The sequence below is a fragment of the Euprymna scolopes genome, chromosome 2 (assembly GCF_053919585.1).
Source record: "Euprymna scolopes isolate OS-2025 chromosome 2, ASM5391958v1, whole genome shotgun sequence".
In the NCBI taxonomy this organism is placed as follows: domain Eukaryota; kingdom Metazoa; phylum Mollusca; class Cephalopoda; order Sepiida; family Sepiolidae; genus Euprymna; species Euprymna scolopes.
In genome coordinates this window covers 198614466-198631911 of record NC_136483.1, presented here as the reverse complement: position 1 = coordinate 198631911, position 17446 = coordinate 198614466, and the positions used below count along the sequence as shown (strand labels likewise).

At 41.7% G+C, this 17446-nt stretch overlaps 1 protein-coding gene across 4 annotated transcripts in view; it reads left to right on the top strand.

Annotated features, from left to right (window-relative positions):
• The first annotated feature begins 225 nt into the window (after nt 1–225).
• LOC145301500 (uncharacterized) overlaps nt 226–17446 on the top strand; it is a 90681-nt gene continuing 73460 nt past the window's right edge. For 2 of the 4 annotated variants that reach the window (XM_080144579.1, XM_080144581.1), the window contains exons 1-3: nt 226–1816; nt 6876–6943; nt 8823–8890. In XM_080144579.1, the coding sequence (XP_080000705.1) occupies nt 1694–1816; nt 6876–6943; nt 8823–8890 (259 nt within the window). In that variant the 5' untranslated portion in view covers nt 226–1693. The remainder of the gene's footprint in view (nt 1817–6875; nt 6944–8822; nt 8891–17446) is intronic. The other 2 variants (XM_080144582.1, XM_080144583.1) reach the window with 1 other exon arrangement.

Here is a 17446-nt window from a genome sequence, read left to right as displayed (position 1 = left end):
GTGTTGTGAAGAGTGCCGAAAAATTCAAACGCTGCCTTGCAGACCACGCGGGTCGTCGATTAAACGGAATTTTGTTTTTTAGCATTTTATTATCGACAAGAAGAACAAAAGACGGCAAGACTGGAGTTTAGGTGGAAAAATAATCTCGAACCCTTTATCACATAAAAGGAACTAATTTCCCTAATAACCGGTACACGTTACTATGTCAATAATATATAAACAATATTGGTATTTCAGAAGTTGTTTTTGAAAACAACTTTAAAAAAAAAACAAAAAAACCTTTTATATTGCTTTTAATTAAAATAAAAAAGGTTTTCGTAGGTTACAATTATGAAAAGTTCTATTGGTCGACCTAGACGAGAGGATCCAAAATGGCCGACCAGGACTGAGATATGACACGTGCCGTTGTTTCCTTAATAAATTATTTCAGTTAGGAAGAAATATCTCATGTATTAATAAATGTTAAATAATAATGAAACCTTACCAAAACAAAACGAAGTAAAAAAAAAAAAATATCTGACAATTCATCGGCTCTAGCTGAAATAATTTATTAAGGAAACAACGGCTCGAGCTTATACTAATAAATAGCAACTTACACACAAATAAATGTTAAATAATAATGAAACCTTACCAAAACAAAACGAAGTAAAAAAAAAAAAAATATCTGACAATTCATCGGCTCTAACTGAAATAATTTATTAAGGAAACAACGGCACGTGTCATATCTCAGTCCTGGTCGGCCATTTTGGATCCTCTCGTCTAGGTCGACCGTTCTATTCATATTTAAATGTCTTATATGTTCCGTGTTTTTTTTTTTGTTTTTTACACAATGAATACCTTTTTTAATGAAGGTACTAGTGCAGAGAGTGATCCGCGCTATTTTTTTAAATCGTATTTCCAAGTTTAATTAAAGTTTTATGATATGTTTTTTATTCGATTGTAAGGTTGAAGTATAGAATATGTACAAAACACTCTCCCCTCCCCATATTAAGAATGGCTTTTTAAATATAACGTTATTATTTACGTCCGGATCGCTCTATGCACTAGTACCTTAATGATAAACAATACATAAATAGAAATAATAAATTATCAGACTTTTTAAAGTTTAAGTTCAAACAATATTTTTTTAATTAAAAATTGAATCGCGTGATTATTATTAAATTACGTGAGCAGTTATAAACGATACAAATTAATATTAAACACGCGTAATCTCTTGCAATTTATTATTTCTCTATTTCAAATTTAAATTTATTAATTATAAAACCTTCGGTACTTATGTATTTTTGTTACCGTGCTAAAAAAAAAGGTGCTTAAGATATCGTGGAACGTTCTGTTTAAAATTAAAAAATGTTGTTTAAAATAAAGAAGTAAAAAATGAGAGAAGAAAGATATGAAAAAAAGATCGTGAAACATTTTAAAATAAATAAGTAAAAAGTTGGGCTTCTTTAAGTTGTTTTCAAAAACAACTTCTGAAATACCTATATTATTGACATAGTAACGTACCGGTGATTAGGGAAATTAGTTCCTTTTATGTGATAAAGGGTTCGAGATTATTTTTCCACCTAAACTCCAGTCTTGCCCAAAAGACTATCAGTTGAACAATCCAGAGACATCTCCTGATTTCTTCCAGTAAGTTTCGTCATTTCTTTCTACAGAATTCTAACAATTAATATTTACAAACTTATTTCTCACCATGTGTCAACAGTCAATAAGAGTTATTTCCCTTTACTTTCTTCTTTTCGCCATGTGCGCCTCATTCGCAAATGCTGCCCAAATGCTTTCCAGCCATAAAAATATTGCCGAGTTCTATCTGGAGGTATGTTTTCTAACTTGTTCATAGTCTATTTCCCCTTTGAAACTTGTGCAGTTTATGAACCGTGCTATTTTGTTAATAGCGTTTTCAAGTTAAATTCAATTTTTTAGATATATATATTTTTATTAAATTATTAGGTGAACGTACATAACGCTCCCCAGTCTCCATAATAATTGGTGCTAGTGATCCGCGCTATTTTTTAAATCGCATTTGCAAGTTTAATTAAAATTGTACGATATGTTTTTTTGAATTCAAGTGTAAGGGTTAAGTATAGAATAGGTACAAAACACTTTCCTCTCCCAATGTTAAGAATGGCTTTTTAAATAATAACGTTATTATTTACTTCCGAATCACTCTACTCTGCACTAGTACCTAATAATCTTTTATTTCCGCACGATCCGTAGAATGTCCCATTTCCCCAAAGAAAGAGGTACAATTTTAAATTTTGCGTGATCAGGCCCTATTCACATTCTCCTGTCTTTGCACCTCCTTTCAAAAGAGAAGGTAATGCCTGGAAACTTCGTCCTATATTCCCTAAAACTTAACATAGCCATACTCCACTTTGTTATAAGCTTGAAGGTCTATACCAGAAGTTAGTATAACTAATAGGATTCTGATTTACTTGCCTCCCCACGAGGGCAGAGTTAGACGCAGTCTAGCCTCCCCAAAAGAGATACTCTGCCTTGGGACCAAACTAAAAATTGTTAGAGTTTCTCTATCATTGACCGAATACAGAAAAGATTAAATGTATTATCAGAACAGATACTACACTTTGAAACTGGCCATCAATCACCATACTACTACATTTATTCCAGGGGCTTTCTAACTTAAAGGTTGTTTAATTGCCACTGCAAGAATTTAGCCATCAGGGTTAGAAAGTGGAAATGAGAAGCCAGTGGCGCAGCGCCCCCGAGGAGGAGCATTCTTACGTGCAAAAAATGCCTGGGCAGCCCCGTCAGCATTCAGCACTAAACTAAACCCTTTTCAAAGAGAGAAGGGTGGCACTGGACCTCCTAGAACTGCGCATCCCGCATAACTTAACTCCCACTGCAAAATCAATAGGAACCGGATCATTATAAGAATGGTTTAATCTCTGTTGATTTGGGAGGCCGAGGATAAAATCCCGTTATTTTTCGGCAAGTTTTTTTTCTTTTTTCGGGGTGCGTCTACAGAATTAGACTTTTGCTGAATTAAACCTAAAACTCGGGTTCGGGGTAATTTAGAATTAAAAAAAATGTTCTGTTTAAATTATGGAAAAGAATTTCTTCATTTTTCATATGTCATCTTTCAGTATGAAGAATTTTCATTACCAGAAAAAAAAATTGGGCATTTTGTCGACCAGGATTTTTAAAATTTATTTCCAGTTTTATTTTCATGAATTACTAAAGTAAAGTCTAACAGCCACGTTACAATTAAAGGAACAAATATATAACAACTAAATGTTACCAAATGTAATATAAGTTACTCTTCTACCTACCAGGGCAAGCTTTATTTCTTTTTATAATATTTTAACTAATTTTAAATCATTTATTTTGAAACACGAGTAGTGTTGAGTCAAGTTAGAACATGAAGAAGGCTAATAATAGACTGTGTCTAGGGAGTTTCAATAATCGCTCAAAATCGAAGATCAAACAATACTCTTACAATATTTTTCACGGTTGTTGACATTTATTGAATGTGTTTTTACCAGTATTTTGTTTAATTTTCGGTTTTTAAGACTTATCGAGACTACATATGCTTTAAAATAATACACAAAAGACTTATACAGGTAGGTAGGTAGAATAACTTGTCTTACCTTTGGTAACATTTATTTGTTATATATATTAACATATTTTTCGTTTTGTTGCCATTATTTAAAAATACTAAAAGGATTTAATTTTATTTTAAAAGAAAAATAAATATTAACAGACAAAAGCTGTTTTCAAATTCCTAGCAATACCTCCCCTTCTTGGGGCGGTGAAGGAAGGGGTTCTTTATTTTGCAAAACCTAACATGGCGACTATTGAAAACCATAAAGGAATACAGGTATTATTATACAAACACCGTGACAGCGTTAGGGTTAGGGTTTAGGGTTAGGGTTTAGGGTTAGGTTTAGGGTTAGGGTTAGAGTTAGGGGTTAGGGTTAGGGTTAATTCGCTGTCACGGTGTTTGTATAGTTTTACCGGAATACATTGGATGATAAGGGTCTTAATACCATAAAATGTATTTGTCGATGACAATTTTAAATGCGATATTCGTTCTATACGGTCCTAGTTCTAAAAACGAACTTGTTAGGTAAAACTTTAATTTGTACTCTAGCGTACTTTGACTATATATTTAAATAAAATACTTTATTTCATTGTCAAAACTGAAAATTACAAAAAATATTAGCAAAATTTTCAAATTAGAAATTACTCAACGTTATATTTTATATGATTTCTGTATCGATAAATATAAGAATAATTAAACACCACATGGTGTATTGGTGTGATTATATTCCATTTCTTTTATTTCGATTATTCGAACTAATATTTATTATTATTATTATTTATTATTCAGAGTATTATTCCCATTTATTATTTGGATTATTCGGTAACATTCAGTGGATGGGTATTTTTGTTTATTTTTTGAGCAAGGAAAGAAGCTCGCCAATGGCTCTAAAAGTCCACCATTTTGTTTTTCGTTTTATAACTCAGCATGTTTAACCCCCCCCCCCACACACACACACAAAGTTTAAAATAACTTGAAACACAAAAACTTATTCAGGTAGATAGAAAAGTAACTTATCTTGCCTTTGGTGACATTTATTTGCCGTATATTCTTTTTTGCGTTAATTAAATTTCATTGCATTTGGTAGAAATTATTTGCTGTAAACTTCATTTGTTCATGGTTTCTTGACTGTAAAGTATGCTGCTGCACTTTAGCGGCGAAAATACTTCCCAGTCACGCGTCGCATGACTTATGCGATACGTCTAAACAAATAATATATATATTGTGAATTCAACATTTTTAATATATTTGATGAAAGATAAAATAAACCTTAATTTTGCAACATCTGACCATTGTCTCTTAAAGGCATGAGATACACGGTGTAATGTTTGATTTGTGGCAGTGAGTTGTAATTTTAAGAATTTGCAAAATTAAAAAAACACAAAACCTTATGATTTTTTATTTTTTAAAATTTAAATTACAAAAATTAAGGATTATAATTTTTTAAAATTTAAATTACAAAAATTTAGGATTATAATTTTTAAAATTTAAATTACAAAAATTTAGGATTATAATTTTTTAAAATTTAAATTACAAAAATTTAGGAGTATAATTTTTTAAAATTTAAATTACAAAAATTTAGGATTATAATTTTTAAAATTTAAATTACAAAAATTTAGGATTATAATTTTTTAAAATTTAAATTACAAAAATTTAGGAGTATAATTTTTAAAGTTTAAATTACAAAAATTTAGGATTATAATTTTTTAAAGTTTAAATTACAAAAATTTAGGATTATAATTTTTAAAGTTTAAATTACAAAAATTTAGGATTATAATTTTTTAAAATTTAAATTACAAAAATTTAGGAGTATAATTTTTAAAGTTTAAATTACAAAAATTTAGGATTATAATTTTTAAAATTGTGTTATAGACTTTTTTTTTAGTTACAATCTTTGACCTTTATCATCTCGACGCTGTACCAAATGGAAAATTCAATGTGAATAATAATAAAACAAGGTACTTGTTTAGTTTAATCAAGACATTAAAAAATGAAAATATTGAAAAAAAATTATATTGTACGTACTTGTTATGGAATAAAGTTTCCATAAAAAGAATTTCACTCAATTTGATTAAATAGTTTTCTTTATTTTTCTTTATATATTTTTTTTATTTTACAGAGGAAAAATTTTAATGAGATCGATCGTATCCCAGCCATCTTGCACATTTCGCGGACGAGGAGGAGGGGTGTATTTAATCGGAAAAGCGATTAGCAAAATGAAAAAGGGATTTAAAATAGACAGTGAAAAAAATCTAGGTATTTTTTCTGTCCATTTTTCAAAATAATTTCAGCAAATTTTGACAAACTTTAAACGGCGATGAAGTTATCTCCCTTAGCCTCCCCTACTCCTCGTCTGTGAAATAGGCAAGATTGCCGAGACATGATCGATCTCATTTAGATTTGATTTTCCTCTGTAAAATAAAAATTAAAAAAAAAAAAACCCAAAAACTACCTGATCATATTAAGTGAAATTAAAAAAAAAAAAAAAAAAAATTTATGAGAACTTAATTCCATGTACGTACAATATAATTAAAAAAAAATATATTTTCATTTTTTAATGCCTTGATTAAACTAAACAAGTACCAGAAAAAAAAAGCTTTCAGGTTTCCCCTGTTAGATTTCAAAATCTTCAAGCTGTTCTCGTAAATGATGTAAAATATCGTGATTGACCTTTCAAACCCGCATAACAGAGGTAAAAATGGGATATAACTCCACCTGAAACGAAAGGAGTTAGCTCCCCTTGATCATGTGTGTCAATGCCATGACCCTACGAAGGACGCGCTAAAACTCTCATCTCTCTTCCATTCTTTGCCGGTGATAGCTTTTTTTTTTCTTTTATTCCTTTTTTTTTCTTTTATTCCTTTTCTTTTATTCCTTTTCTTTTTTTTTCTTTTCTTATTTTCTTTTCTTTTTTTATTTTCTTTTCTTTTTTTCTTTTCTTTTTTTCTTTTCTTTTTTTCTTTTCTTTTTTTCTTTTCTTTTTTCTTTTCTTTTCTTTTTTCTTTTCTTTTCTTTTCTTTTTTCTTTTCTTTTCTTTTCTTTTCTTTCTTTTTTTTCTTTTTTTTCTTTTCTTTTTTTCTTTTTTCTTTCTTTTCCTTTTTTTTTTTTTTTTTTTTCGTAAAATTGCATTGTTGTGGATTACTCGTAATCATTATTAACAGTCATACCACGATTGCCGGAAAAATTTAGCGACAGTAGCTGACAGACTATAGTAAAAAAAAAAAAAAAAAAAACTCAACATTTTAACTTATTTTTCAAATGAACTTTCATCTTTTGAACTATAAAAAAAATAATTTCGTATTTTCTTTTCCAGAATTTCCGAATCTTGGATTTTACCTTTAATTCTGATGTTGGAATTGGATTTTATTTACCTTTTCAAACGTACGTATTTTTCTTTTTTTTTCTTTTTACATTATACTTTTGCTGGAATACAGAACGGCGAAATTCTCGCCATTCTTAATTAATGAAGAGAAAACAAACCGAAGCATGCAAGAGTTAAATGTGTGCTTGATATAATGTGGAATCACTCAAAATACTCCTTCAATCCTAACCCGATAGAAAGGGAAATGGTACGAGTATCATAGATATGACGAAACCCCATTTTTGTTTATAAAACAATAAAAAAAAACAAAAAAACAATTTTAATAGATGATTTGTTGACATCTTTGCAGATGACAAAACTATGGCAACACTTTGAAGAGCATTGATAATCAAATCCTTTTGACTCCGAACACATGGTGCAATGAGTTTAAAAAAAAGTGGTTTGTTACTTTTAATGTTTCTAAAACCTAGCTGCTCTCTTTTCACTGACAATGCTCAGATCCTCACTTCTCTCAGGTTGAAATGAATGACTCTCTCTTTGAGTAAGCGTCCTTCAAGATTTTAGGACTAATTTTCACCACCAGACTTGAAATGGAAAACTTCCATCAAATCTGTTGCTTGAAAAATGATTGGATCATTCTGGCGCTCTAGAAAGTCCCTCACTTCTGATGCAATTCCTTACTTGTAAATAAGCCAGACATTTTCTAAGAGGGAGTGCAGTTAATAGATCCCGTACTATCTGCCTCTGTTGCATTGTTGTGGTGTTGTCTCCTTGTGTTTGTTTTACAAGTGCTTCCACGGAATGTGCTCCGATGAACTTAATGCACTTGTATTCCCCAACAAGCAGCAAAATCAGTTTTGTCTCATTAAACGACGCTTGTAGCACTATGGGTACTGATTCTTTAATCCCTACAGATGATTCGGATTGTGGCTTCTCATGCAATCGGAAGCTTTTGTAGATGATACGCGGGCACGATTCAGTTGTTTCTTTAATTTTTCTTGGATCACTCTTTCTTGTCTTGAATTATAAAAATGACATTGGCATCTAGTGGGGTGATTGTCTCTTCTCGTCCCTACAGCCTCTTTCACACAAGAGATGTTGCTAGCTTCCCTGCTGCACCGTTATGGTTAAGTGCTCGGCTGAACTCCAATCCCTGACCCCCTCTGCTGTAAAACATTCACAGTGAGAACTTGTCTGGATACAACCACAACAAAGAACTTTTCTTTTTCTTTCTCATTTTACTACACATCATATTTGTGAAGAAGATACCACGAGTCTGCTTTTTGAGCGACTACAACATGGTTGGCTTCAAGTCTAATGTAAATAAATACTTGTAGCATCATAATTTTTGGATAGTGGGGTATGAAAATGGGGATAAAGGAGTTTTGAAATGGCACGAAACGGTTATATGTAGGATGTTGGGGATGTTTATAAAAAGCATAGCTGTATAAATGAGTGTATATATTTTTGTCTTGTGTGTGTGTGTGCGTGTGTATATATATATATATATATATATAATTTTCCGGTATTTTCCGGTAGACTAACAACATAACGGTCTTGGATAATCAATTTTTTTAAATTAATCTATTATCCATTCCTCCCATTGTTTCTGGTCTTCTTATTATCCTTGAGTGGCCCACGCACCTTGATAAATGATCACGGTGCTAATGCACTTACTGATCAGCGCTATTTTTTAAATCGTATTTCCAAGTTTGATTAAGTTTTATATGTTTTTTATTCAATTGTAAGGTTAAAATACAGAATAGGTAAAAAGCACCCTCCCCAGATTAAGAATGGCTTTTTAAATAATAATGTTATTATTTCAGCACGGATCAATAAGTGCATGAGTACCATGATCACCCATCAGTAAAAAGCAAACTATTTTTGTACAGATTCCCCCCTGCGGTCTGTATGTCAGTCAATTTGTTTTTCTTTCAGAATTTCCGAATCTTGGATTTTACCTTTAATTCTGATGTTGGAATTGGATTTTATTTACCTTTTCAAACGTACGTATTTTTTTTTTTTCTTGAGGGTTCGATAATTCGCTCAAAATATTCAAATAGTTTCTATCCTAAATTATGAAGCGGAAATTATCGATGAATACCAGTATTCATATTATTTGGATTTTTCGAGTTACTGTTCAAATGTTGAGAGTTATTTTCACAACGTTTTGGTCGATGTAACCTCCAACCTTCTTCAGGTATATCTTGTCAAACTCAGGGAATCTATTTGTCAAACCTGGAAATCCGTGGCGTAATAAAGAACGTGATGAAATTCAGTTAAAAGTTACTCTTCTGTAGAGTAAAATTTCAATCGCCAGTGAAGGCATTTGGAAAAACTGTATGAAACAGCAAGAGAACAAGATGTGTGTCGTCGCCAGTACGGCTTGTCGGTCTTAAAGCAGACATACTGATGGCTGCCTTTGCAATTTCAACGTCAGCATCTCCTTCTGCTTGAATAACATCACATCCTTTCTGCTTCATTCGTTCCATGATCAGTTGGATAAGTGCCTACTTGTTTGCCCGATTTGACAAGAAATCCTCGCTTTTCCCAGAAAATATTTTCGCCTTGGTAATGTTCACAGTCCTTTACACTTGGTCCAATATCATAGCCATCAAACACCACAGTTGCTCTTCCATATTTTTTGACAGTGAATGTGGCATAATCGTTTACAATGGAACTCTAGGTTCTACGCTCCTTCCATTTCAGACGATGAAGAAGAGATCCTCCATCTAGTACGTTGTGCTCTGTGACTGGAACAGTTTGCTGCACACCACTGTCTGATTTTGTTTTGATGTAATTTCTGATTGCTTTGGCAAGTTGCGGTTTATCCGGCTGAAGCAAGAAGCTTTTTCCCTCTACAAAGATATCAGGTATAAACATAGTTAATAAGACATGACATCATCTAGTTGTAGATTTGCCGTTTAAGAAACGAGAAACCTCTGAAACAGGAGCGCTGGGTCAATGCTACGATTTGCAGATACTTTTGCATTCTTGCTGGATGCGAGAGTCTTTACATTCAAACTTAGTTTGTGAGAGTAGAAAAAGACCGATTGTCAGTCCATTTTTTTAACGTCTTTTCCGATTTTTAAGAGGTTAGTCACATTGACGTCTTCATTGGCATTGATTTCTGAGATGATATTTCGTAACGATTTTTATCGGTTGAAAACGGTGTAACACTGCTTAGTTTTTCTGCAACCTTTCTGAGGTCTATTTCATCGCTTTTCAACCGAGAGGCAGACAACTCCTTAGGTTTTTCATTTCTTATGTCAGTTTTTGTAGTAAGGTCTTGCATGACAAGGTTGTAAAGAGATGACACAGCCCAAACATTTCTCTGGTGCTCTGACATTCTACTCTCTCGCGTCAAACCGCCTTGGCTTTTGAATGAGCGCATTAATGTCTGTTCAATCACAAGATCTGAGCCAAGACCAGCCCAGTATTGGCTGCTGTGTCAGATTACGTGAAACCCAGATTGGAACTTGTGATGCACCACAAGATTGTCACCTTTCAATGCATACACCTTCTGGAGATACAGACAATTCAGATGGCCAGTGGCTGCGAATATTGGCAGGCAAGCTGACTCAGCATTTAGATGCATCTCCCAAGATCCCAATCTATCAGCTGAAACAAGTGCCCTAACTATACTTAGCATGTGCTGATAATTAATCCATAGCTTACTGGTTTTGGAGGCCCTTGACAGTTCATCCTTTTTCTCAGTTAAACTGTTGTGAACTATTTACCTTAATTTATTTTATTTCGGACTATTATTCTCATCTTTATTAGTTGTTGTTTTCATCTTTATTGGTTGTGGTTTTTCACAACGTTTCGGCCAACTATTCCTCTGGCCTTCGTCAGGTGGTAACCGCGACGGATAGGAAACTTCGAATGTCCTAACTGCATTCTCAGCAATCACTGCCATCCGTAGTTGTCGAAGTGGCTTCCTTGTCGGGAGAGAGTACGGTGCAAGTGGCTTCCTTGTCGGGAGAGAGTACGGTGCCAGTCGCTTGGTTGTCTGGAGAGAGTATGGTGCCAGTCGCTTGGTTGTCGGGAGAGAGTACGGTGCAAGTGGCTTGGTTGTCGGGAGAGAGTACGGTGCAAGTGGCTTGGTTGTCGGGAGAGAGTACGGTGCAAGTGGCTTGGTTGTCGGGAGAGAGTACGGTGCAAGTGGCTTGGTTGTCGGGAGAGAGTATGGTGCAAGTGGCTTGGTTGTCGGGAGAGAGTATGGTGCCAGTCGCTTGGTTGTCGGGAGAGAGTACGGTGCAAGTGGCGTGGTTGTCGGGAGAGAGTACGGTGCAAGTGGCGTGGTTGTCGGGAGAGAGTACGGTGCAAGTGGCGTGGTTGTCGGGAGAGAGTACGGTGCAAGTGGCGTGGTTGTCGGGAGAGAGTACGGTGCAAGTGGCTTGGTTGTCGGGAGAGAGTAAGATGCAAGTCGGGCGGAGTAAGATGCTTGTCGGGCAGAGTACGGTGCAAGTCGCTTGCTTGTCGAACATAGAATGGTGCAAGTCGGGCGGAGTACGGAGCAAGTCGGATAGAGGACGGTGAAAATCGCTTGTTTTTCGGGCAGAGTACGATGCAAGTCGGGCGAAGTACGGTGCAATTTGCTTGCTTTTCGGGCGGATTACGGTGCAAGGCGGGCGGAGTATGGTTCAAGTCGCTTGCTTTTCGGGCGGAGTATGGTTCAAGTCGCTTGCTTTTCGGGCGGAGTACGGTGCAAGTCGCTTGCTTGTCGGGCAGAGTACGGTGCAAGTCGCTTGCTTGTCGGGCAGAGTACGGTGCAAGTCACTTTGTTGTCGGGAGAGAGTACGGTGCCAGTCGCTTGGTTGTCGGGAGAGAGTACGGTGCCAGTCGCTTGGTTGTCGGGAGAGAGTACGGTGCCAGTCGCTTGGTTGTCGGGAGAGAGTACGGTGCCAGTCGCTTGGTTGTCGGGAGAGAGTACGGTGCCAGTCGCTTGGTTGTCGGGAGAGAGTACGGTGCCAGTCGCTTGGTTGTCGGGAGAGAGTACGGTGCCAGTCGCTTGGTTGTCGGGAGAGAGTACGGTGCAAGTGGCTTCCTTGTCGGGAGAGAGTACGGTGCCAGTCGCTTGGTTGTCGGGAGAGAGTACAGTGCAAGTGGCTTGGTTGTCAGGCAGAGTACGATGCCAGTCGCTTGCTTGTCGGGCAGAATACGTTGCCAGTCGCTTGCTTGTCGGACAGTGTACGTTGCCAGTCGCTTGCTTGTCGGGCAGAGTACGATGCCAGTCGCTTGCTTGTCGGGAGAGAAAACGGTGCCAGTCGCTTGGTTGTCGATAGAGAGTACGGTGCAAGTGGCTTGTTTGTCGGGAGAGAGTACGGTGCAAGTGGCTTGTTTGTCGGGAGAGAGTACGGTGCAAGTGGCTTGGTTGTCGGGAGAGAGTACGGTGCAAGTGGCTTGGTTGTCGGGAGAGTACGGTGCAAGTGGCTTGGTTGTCAGGAGAGAGTACGGTGCAAGTCACTTGCTTGTCGAGCGGAGTATGGTGCAAGTTGGCCAGAGTATGGTGCAAGTCGCTTCCTTGTCGGCTAGAGTACAGTGCAAGTCTCATGCTTGTCGGGCAGAGTGCTGTGCAAGTTGCTTGCTTGTTAGGCGGAGTACGGTGCAAGTCGCTTGTTGTCGGGCAGAGTACGGTGCAAGTCGGGCGGAGTATGGTGATATTCGCTTGGTAGTCGAGCAGAGTATGGGTCAAGTCGCTTGCTTTTCAGCAGAGTACGGTGCAAGTGGCGTTGTTGTCGGGAGAGAGTACGGTGCAAGTGGCGTTGTTGTCGGGAGAGAGTACGGTGCAAGTGGCGTGGTTGTCGGGAGAGAGTACGGTGCAAGTGGCGTGGTTGTCGGGAGTGAGTACGGTGCAAGTGGCTTGGTTGTTAGGAGAGAGTACGGTGCCAGTCACTTGCTTGTCGGACAGAGTACGGTGCTAGTCGCTTGGTTGTCGGGAGAGAGTAAGGTGCAAGTGGCTTGGTTGTCGGTAGAGAGTACGGTGCAAGTGGCTTGGTTGTCAGGCAGAGTACGATGCCAGTCACTTGCTTGTCGGGCAGAATACGGTGGCAGTCGCTTGCTTGTCGGACAGAGTACGGTGCCAGAAGCTTGCTTGTCGGGCAGAGTACGGTGCAAGTCGCTTGCTTGTCGGGCAGAGTACGGTGCCAGTCGCTTGCTTGTCGGACAAAGTACGGTGCCAGTCGCTTGCTTGTCGGAGAGAGTACGGTGCCAGTCGCTTGCTTGTCGGAGAGAGTACGGTGCCAGTCGCTTGCTTGTCGGAGAGAGTACGGTGCCAGTCGCTTGCTTGTCGGAGAGAGTACGGTGCCAGTCGCTTGCTTGTCGGAGAGAGTACGGTGCCAGTCGCTTGCTTGTCGGGCAGAGTACGGTGCCAGTCGCTTGCTTGTCAGGAGAGAAAACGGTGCCAGTCGTTTGGTTGTCGGGAGATAGTACGGTGCCAGTCATTTGGTTGTCGGGAGAGAGTACGGTGCCAGTCGCTTGGTTGTCGGGAGAGAGTACGGTGCAAGTGGCTTGGTTGTCGGGAGAGAGTACGGTGCAAGTGGCTTGGTTGTCGGGAGAAAGTACGGTGCAAGTGGCTTGGTTGTCGGGAGAAAGTACGGTGCAAGTGGCTTGGTTGTCGGGAGAGAGTACGGTGCTAGTGGATTGGTTGTCGGGAGATAGTACGGTGCAAGTGGCTTGGTTGTCGGGAGATAGTACGGTTCAAGTGGCTTGGTTGTCGGGAGAAAGTACGGTGCAAGTGGCTTGGTTGTCGGGAGAGAGTACGGTGCAAGTGGCTTGGTTGTCGGGAGAGAGTACGGTGCAAGTGGCTTGGTTGTCGGGAGAGAGTACGGTGCAAGTCACTTGGTTGTCGGGAGAGAGTACGGTGCCAGTCGCTTGGTTGTCGGGAGAGAGTACGGTGCCAGTCGCTTGGTTGTCGGGAGAGAGTACGGTGCAAGTGTCTTGGTTGTCAGCAGAGAGTACGGTGCAAGTCGCTTGATTGTCGAGCGGAGTACAGTGCAAGTCGCTTGCTGTCGGGCAGAGTACGGTGCAAGTCGCTTGCTGTCGGGCAGAGTACGGTGCAAGTCGCTTGCTGTCGGCAAGAGTAACGTGGAAGTCGCTTGTTGTCGGGCAGAGTACCGTGCAAGTCGCTTGTTGTCGGGCAGAGTACCGTGCAAGTCGCTTGTTGTCGGGCAGAGTACAGTGCAAGTCGCTTGTTGTCGGGCAGAGTACCGTGCAAGTCGCTTGTTGTCGGGCAGAGTACCGTGCAAGTCGCTTGTTGTCGGGCAGAGTACGGTGCAAGTCGCTTGTTGTCGGGCAGAGTACGGTGCAAGTCGCTTGTTGTCGGGCAGAGTATGGTGCAAGTCGCTTGTTGTCGGGCAGAGTATCGTGCAAGTCGCTTGTTGTCGGGCAGAGTATCGTGCAAGTCGCTTGTTGTCGGGCAGAGTATCGTGCAAGTCGCTCGTTGTCGGGCAGAGTATCGTGCAAGTCGCTCGTTGTCGGGCAGAGTATCGTGCAAGTCGCTCGTTGTCGGGCAGAGTATCGTGCAAGTCGCTCGTTGTCGGGCAGAGTATCGTGCAAGTCGCTCGTTGTCGGGCAGAGTATCGTGCAAGTCGCTCGTTGTCGGGCAGAGTATCGTGCAAGTCGCTCGTTGTCGGGCAGAGTATCGTGCAAGTCGCTCGTTGTCGGGCAGAGTATCGTGCAAGTCGCTCGTTGTCGGGCAGAGTACGGTGCAAGTCGCTCGTTGTCGGGCAGAGTACGGTGCAAGTCGCTTGTTGTCGGGCAGAGTACGGTGCAAGTCGCTTGTTGTCGGGCAGAGTACGGTGCAAGTCGCTTGTTGTCGGGCAGAGTACGGTGCAAGTCGCTTGTTGTCGGGCAGAGTACGGTGCAAGTCGCTTGTTGTCGGGCAGAGTACGGTGCAAGTCGCTTGTTGTCGGGCAGAGTACGGTGCAAGTCGCTTGTTGTCGGGCAGTGTACGGTGCAAGTCGCTTGTTGTCGGGCAGAGTACGGTGCAAGTCGCTTGTTGTCGGGCAGAGTACGGTGCAAGTCGCTTGTTGTCGGGCAGAGTACGGTGCAAGTCGCTTGTTGTCGGGCAGAGTACGGTGCAAGTCGCTTGTTGTCGGGCAGAGTACGGTGCAAGTCGCTTGTTGTCGGGCAGAGTACGGTGCCAGTCGCTTGCTTGTCGGACAAAGTACGGTGCCAGTCGCTTGCTTGTCGGAGAGAGTACGGTGCCAGTCGCTTGCTTGTCGGAGAGAGTACGGTGCCAGTCGCTTGCTTGTCGGAGAGAGTACGGTGCCAGTCGCTTGCTTGTCGGAGAGAGTACGGTGCCAGTCGCTTGCTTGTCGGAGAGAGTACGGTGCCAGTCGCTTGCTTGTCGGAGAGAGTACGGTGCCAGTCGCTTGCTTGTCGGGCAGAGTACGGTGCCAGTCGCTTGCTTGTCGGGAGAGAAAACGGTGCCAGTCGTTTGGTTGTCGGGAGATAGTACGGTGCCAGTCATTTGGTTGTCGGGAGAGAGTACGGTGCCAGTCGCTTGGTTGTCGGGAGAGAGTACGGTGCAAGTGGCTTGGTTGTCGGGAGAGAGTACGGTGCAAGTGGCTTGGTTGTCGGGAGAAAGTACGGTGCAAGTGGCTTGGTTGTCGGGAGAAAGTACGGTGCAAGTGGCTTGGTTGTCAGGAGAGAGTACGGTGCAAGTCACTTGCTTGTCGAGCGGAGTATGGTGCAAGTTGGCCAGAGTATGGTGCAAGTCGCTTCCTTGTCGGCTAGAGTACAGTGCAAGTCTCATGCTTGTCGGGCAGAGTGCTGTGCAAGTTGCTTGCTTGTTAGGCGGAGTACGGTGCAAGTCGCTTGTTGTCGGGCAGAGTACGGTGCAAGTCGGGCGGAGTATGGTGATATTCGCTTGGTAGTCGAGCAGAGTATGGGTCAAGTCGCTTGCTTTTCAGCAGAGTACGGTGCAAGTGGCGTTGTTGTCGGGAGAGAGTACGGTGCAAGTGGCGTTGTTGTCGGGAGAGAGTACGGTGCAAGTGGCGTGGTTGTCGGGAGAGAGTACGGTGCAAGTGGCGTGGTTGTCGGGAGTGAGTACGGTGCAAGTGGCTTGGTTGTTAGGAGAGAGTACGGTGCCAGTCACTTGCTTGTCGGACAGAGTACGGTGCTAGTCGCTTGGTTGTCGGGAGAGAGTAAGGTGCAAGTGGCTTGGTTGTCGGTAGAGAGTACGGTGCAAGTGGCTTGGTTGTCAGGCAGAGTACGATGCCAGTCACTTGCTTGTCGGGCAGAATACGGTGGCAGTCGCTTGCTTGTCGGACAGAGTACGGTGCCAGAAGCTTGCTTGTCGGGCAGAGTACGGTGCAAGTCGCTTGCTTGTCGGGCAGAGTACGGTGCCAGTCGCTTGCTTGTCGGACAAAGTACGGTGCCAGTCGCTTGCTTGTCGGAGAGAGTACGGTGCCAGTCGCTTGCTTGTCGGAGAGAGTACGGTGCCAGTCGCTTGCTTGTCGGAGAGAGTACGGTGCCAGTCGCTTGCTTGTCGGAGAGAGTACGGTGCCAGTCGCTTGCTTGTCGGAGAGAGTACGGTGCCAGTCGCTTGCTTGTCGGGCAGAGTACGGTGCCAGTCGCTTGCTTGTCAGGAGAGAAAACGGTGCCAGTCGTTTGGTTGTCGGGAGATAGTACGGTGCCAGTCATTTGGTTGTCGGGAGAGAGTACGGTGCCAGTCGCTTGGTTGTCGGGAGAGAGTACGGTGCAAGTGGCTTGGTTGTCGGGAGAGAGTACGGTGCAAGTGGCTTGGTTGTCGGGAGAAAGTACGGTGCAAGTGGCTTGGTTGTCGGGAGAAAGTACGGTGCAAGTGGCTTGGTTGTCGGGAGAGAGTACGGTGCTAGTGGATTGGTTGTCGGGAGATAGTACGGTGCAAGTGGCTTGGTTGTCGGGAGATAGTACGGTTCAAGTGGCTTGGTTGTCGGGAGAAAGTACGGTGCAAGTGGCTTGGTTGTCGGGAGAGAGTACGGTGCAAGTGGCTTGGTTGTCGGGAGAGAGTACGGTGCAAGTGGCTTGGTTGTCGGGAGAGAGTACGGTGCAAGTCACTTGGTTGTCGGGAGAGAGTACGGTGCCAGTCGCTTGGTTGTCGGGAGAGAGTACGGTGCCAGTCGCTTGGTTGTCGGGAGAGAGTACGGTGCAAGTGTCTTGGTTGTCAGCAGAGAGTACGGTGCAAGTCGCTTGATTGTCGAGCGGAGTACAGTGCAAGTCGCTTGCTGTCGGGCAGAGTACGGTGCAAGTCGCTTGCTGTCGGGCAGAGTACGGTGCAAGTCGCTTGCTGTCGGCAAGAGTAACGTGGAAGTCGCTTGTTGTCGGGCAGAGTACCGTGCAAGTCGCTTGTTGTCGGGCAGAGTACCGTGCAAGTCGCTTGTTGTCGGGCAGAGTACAGTGCAAGTCGCTTGTTGTCGGGCAGAGTACCGTGCAAGTCGCTTGTTGTCGGGCAGAGTACCGTGCAAGTCGCTTGTTGTCGGGCAGAGTACGGTGCAAGTCGCTTGTTGTCGGGCAGAGTACGGTGCAAGTCGCTTGTTGTCGGGCAGAGTACGGTGCAAGTCGCTTGTTGTCGG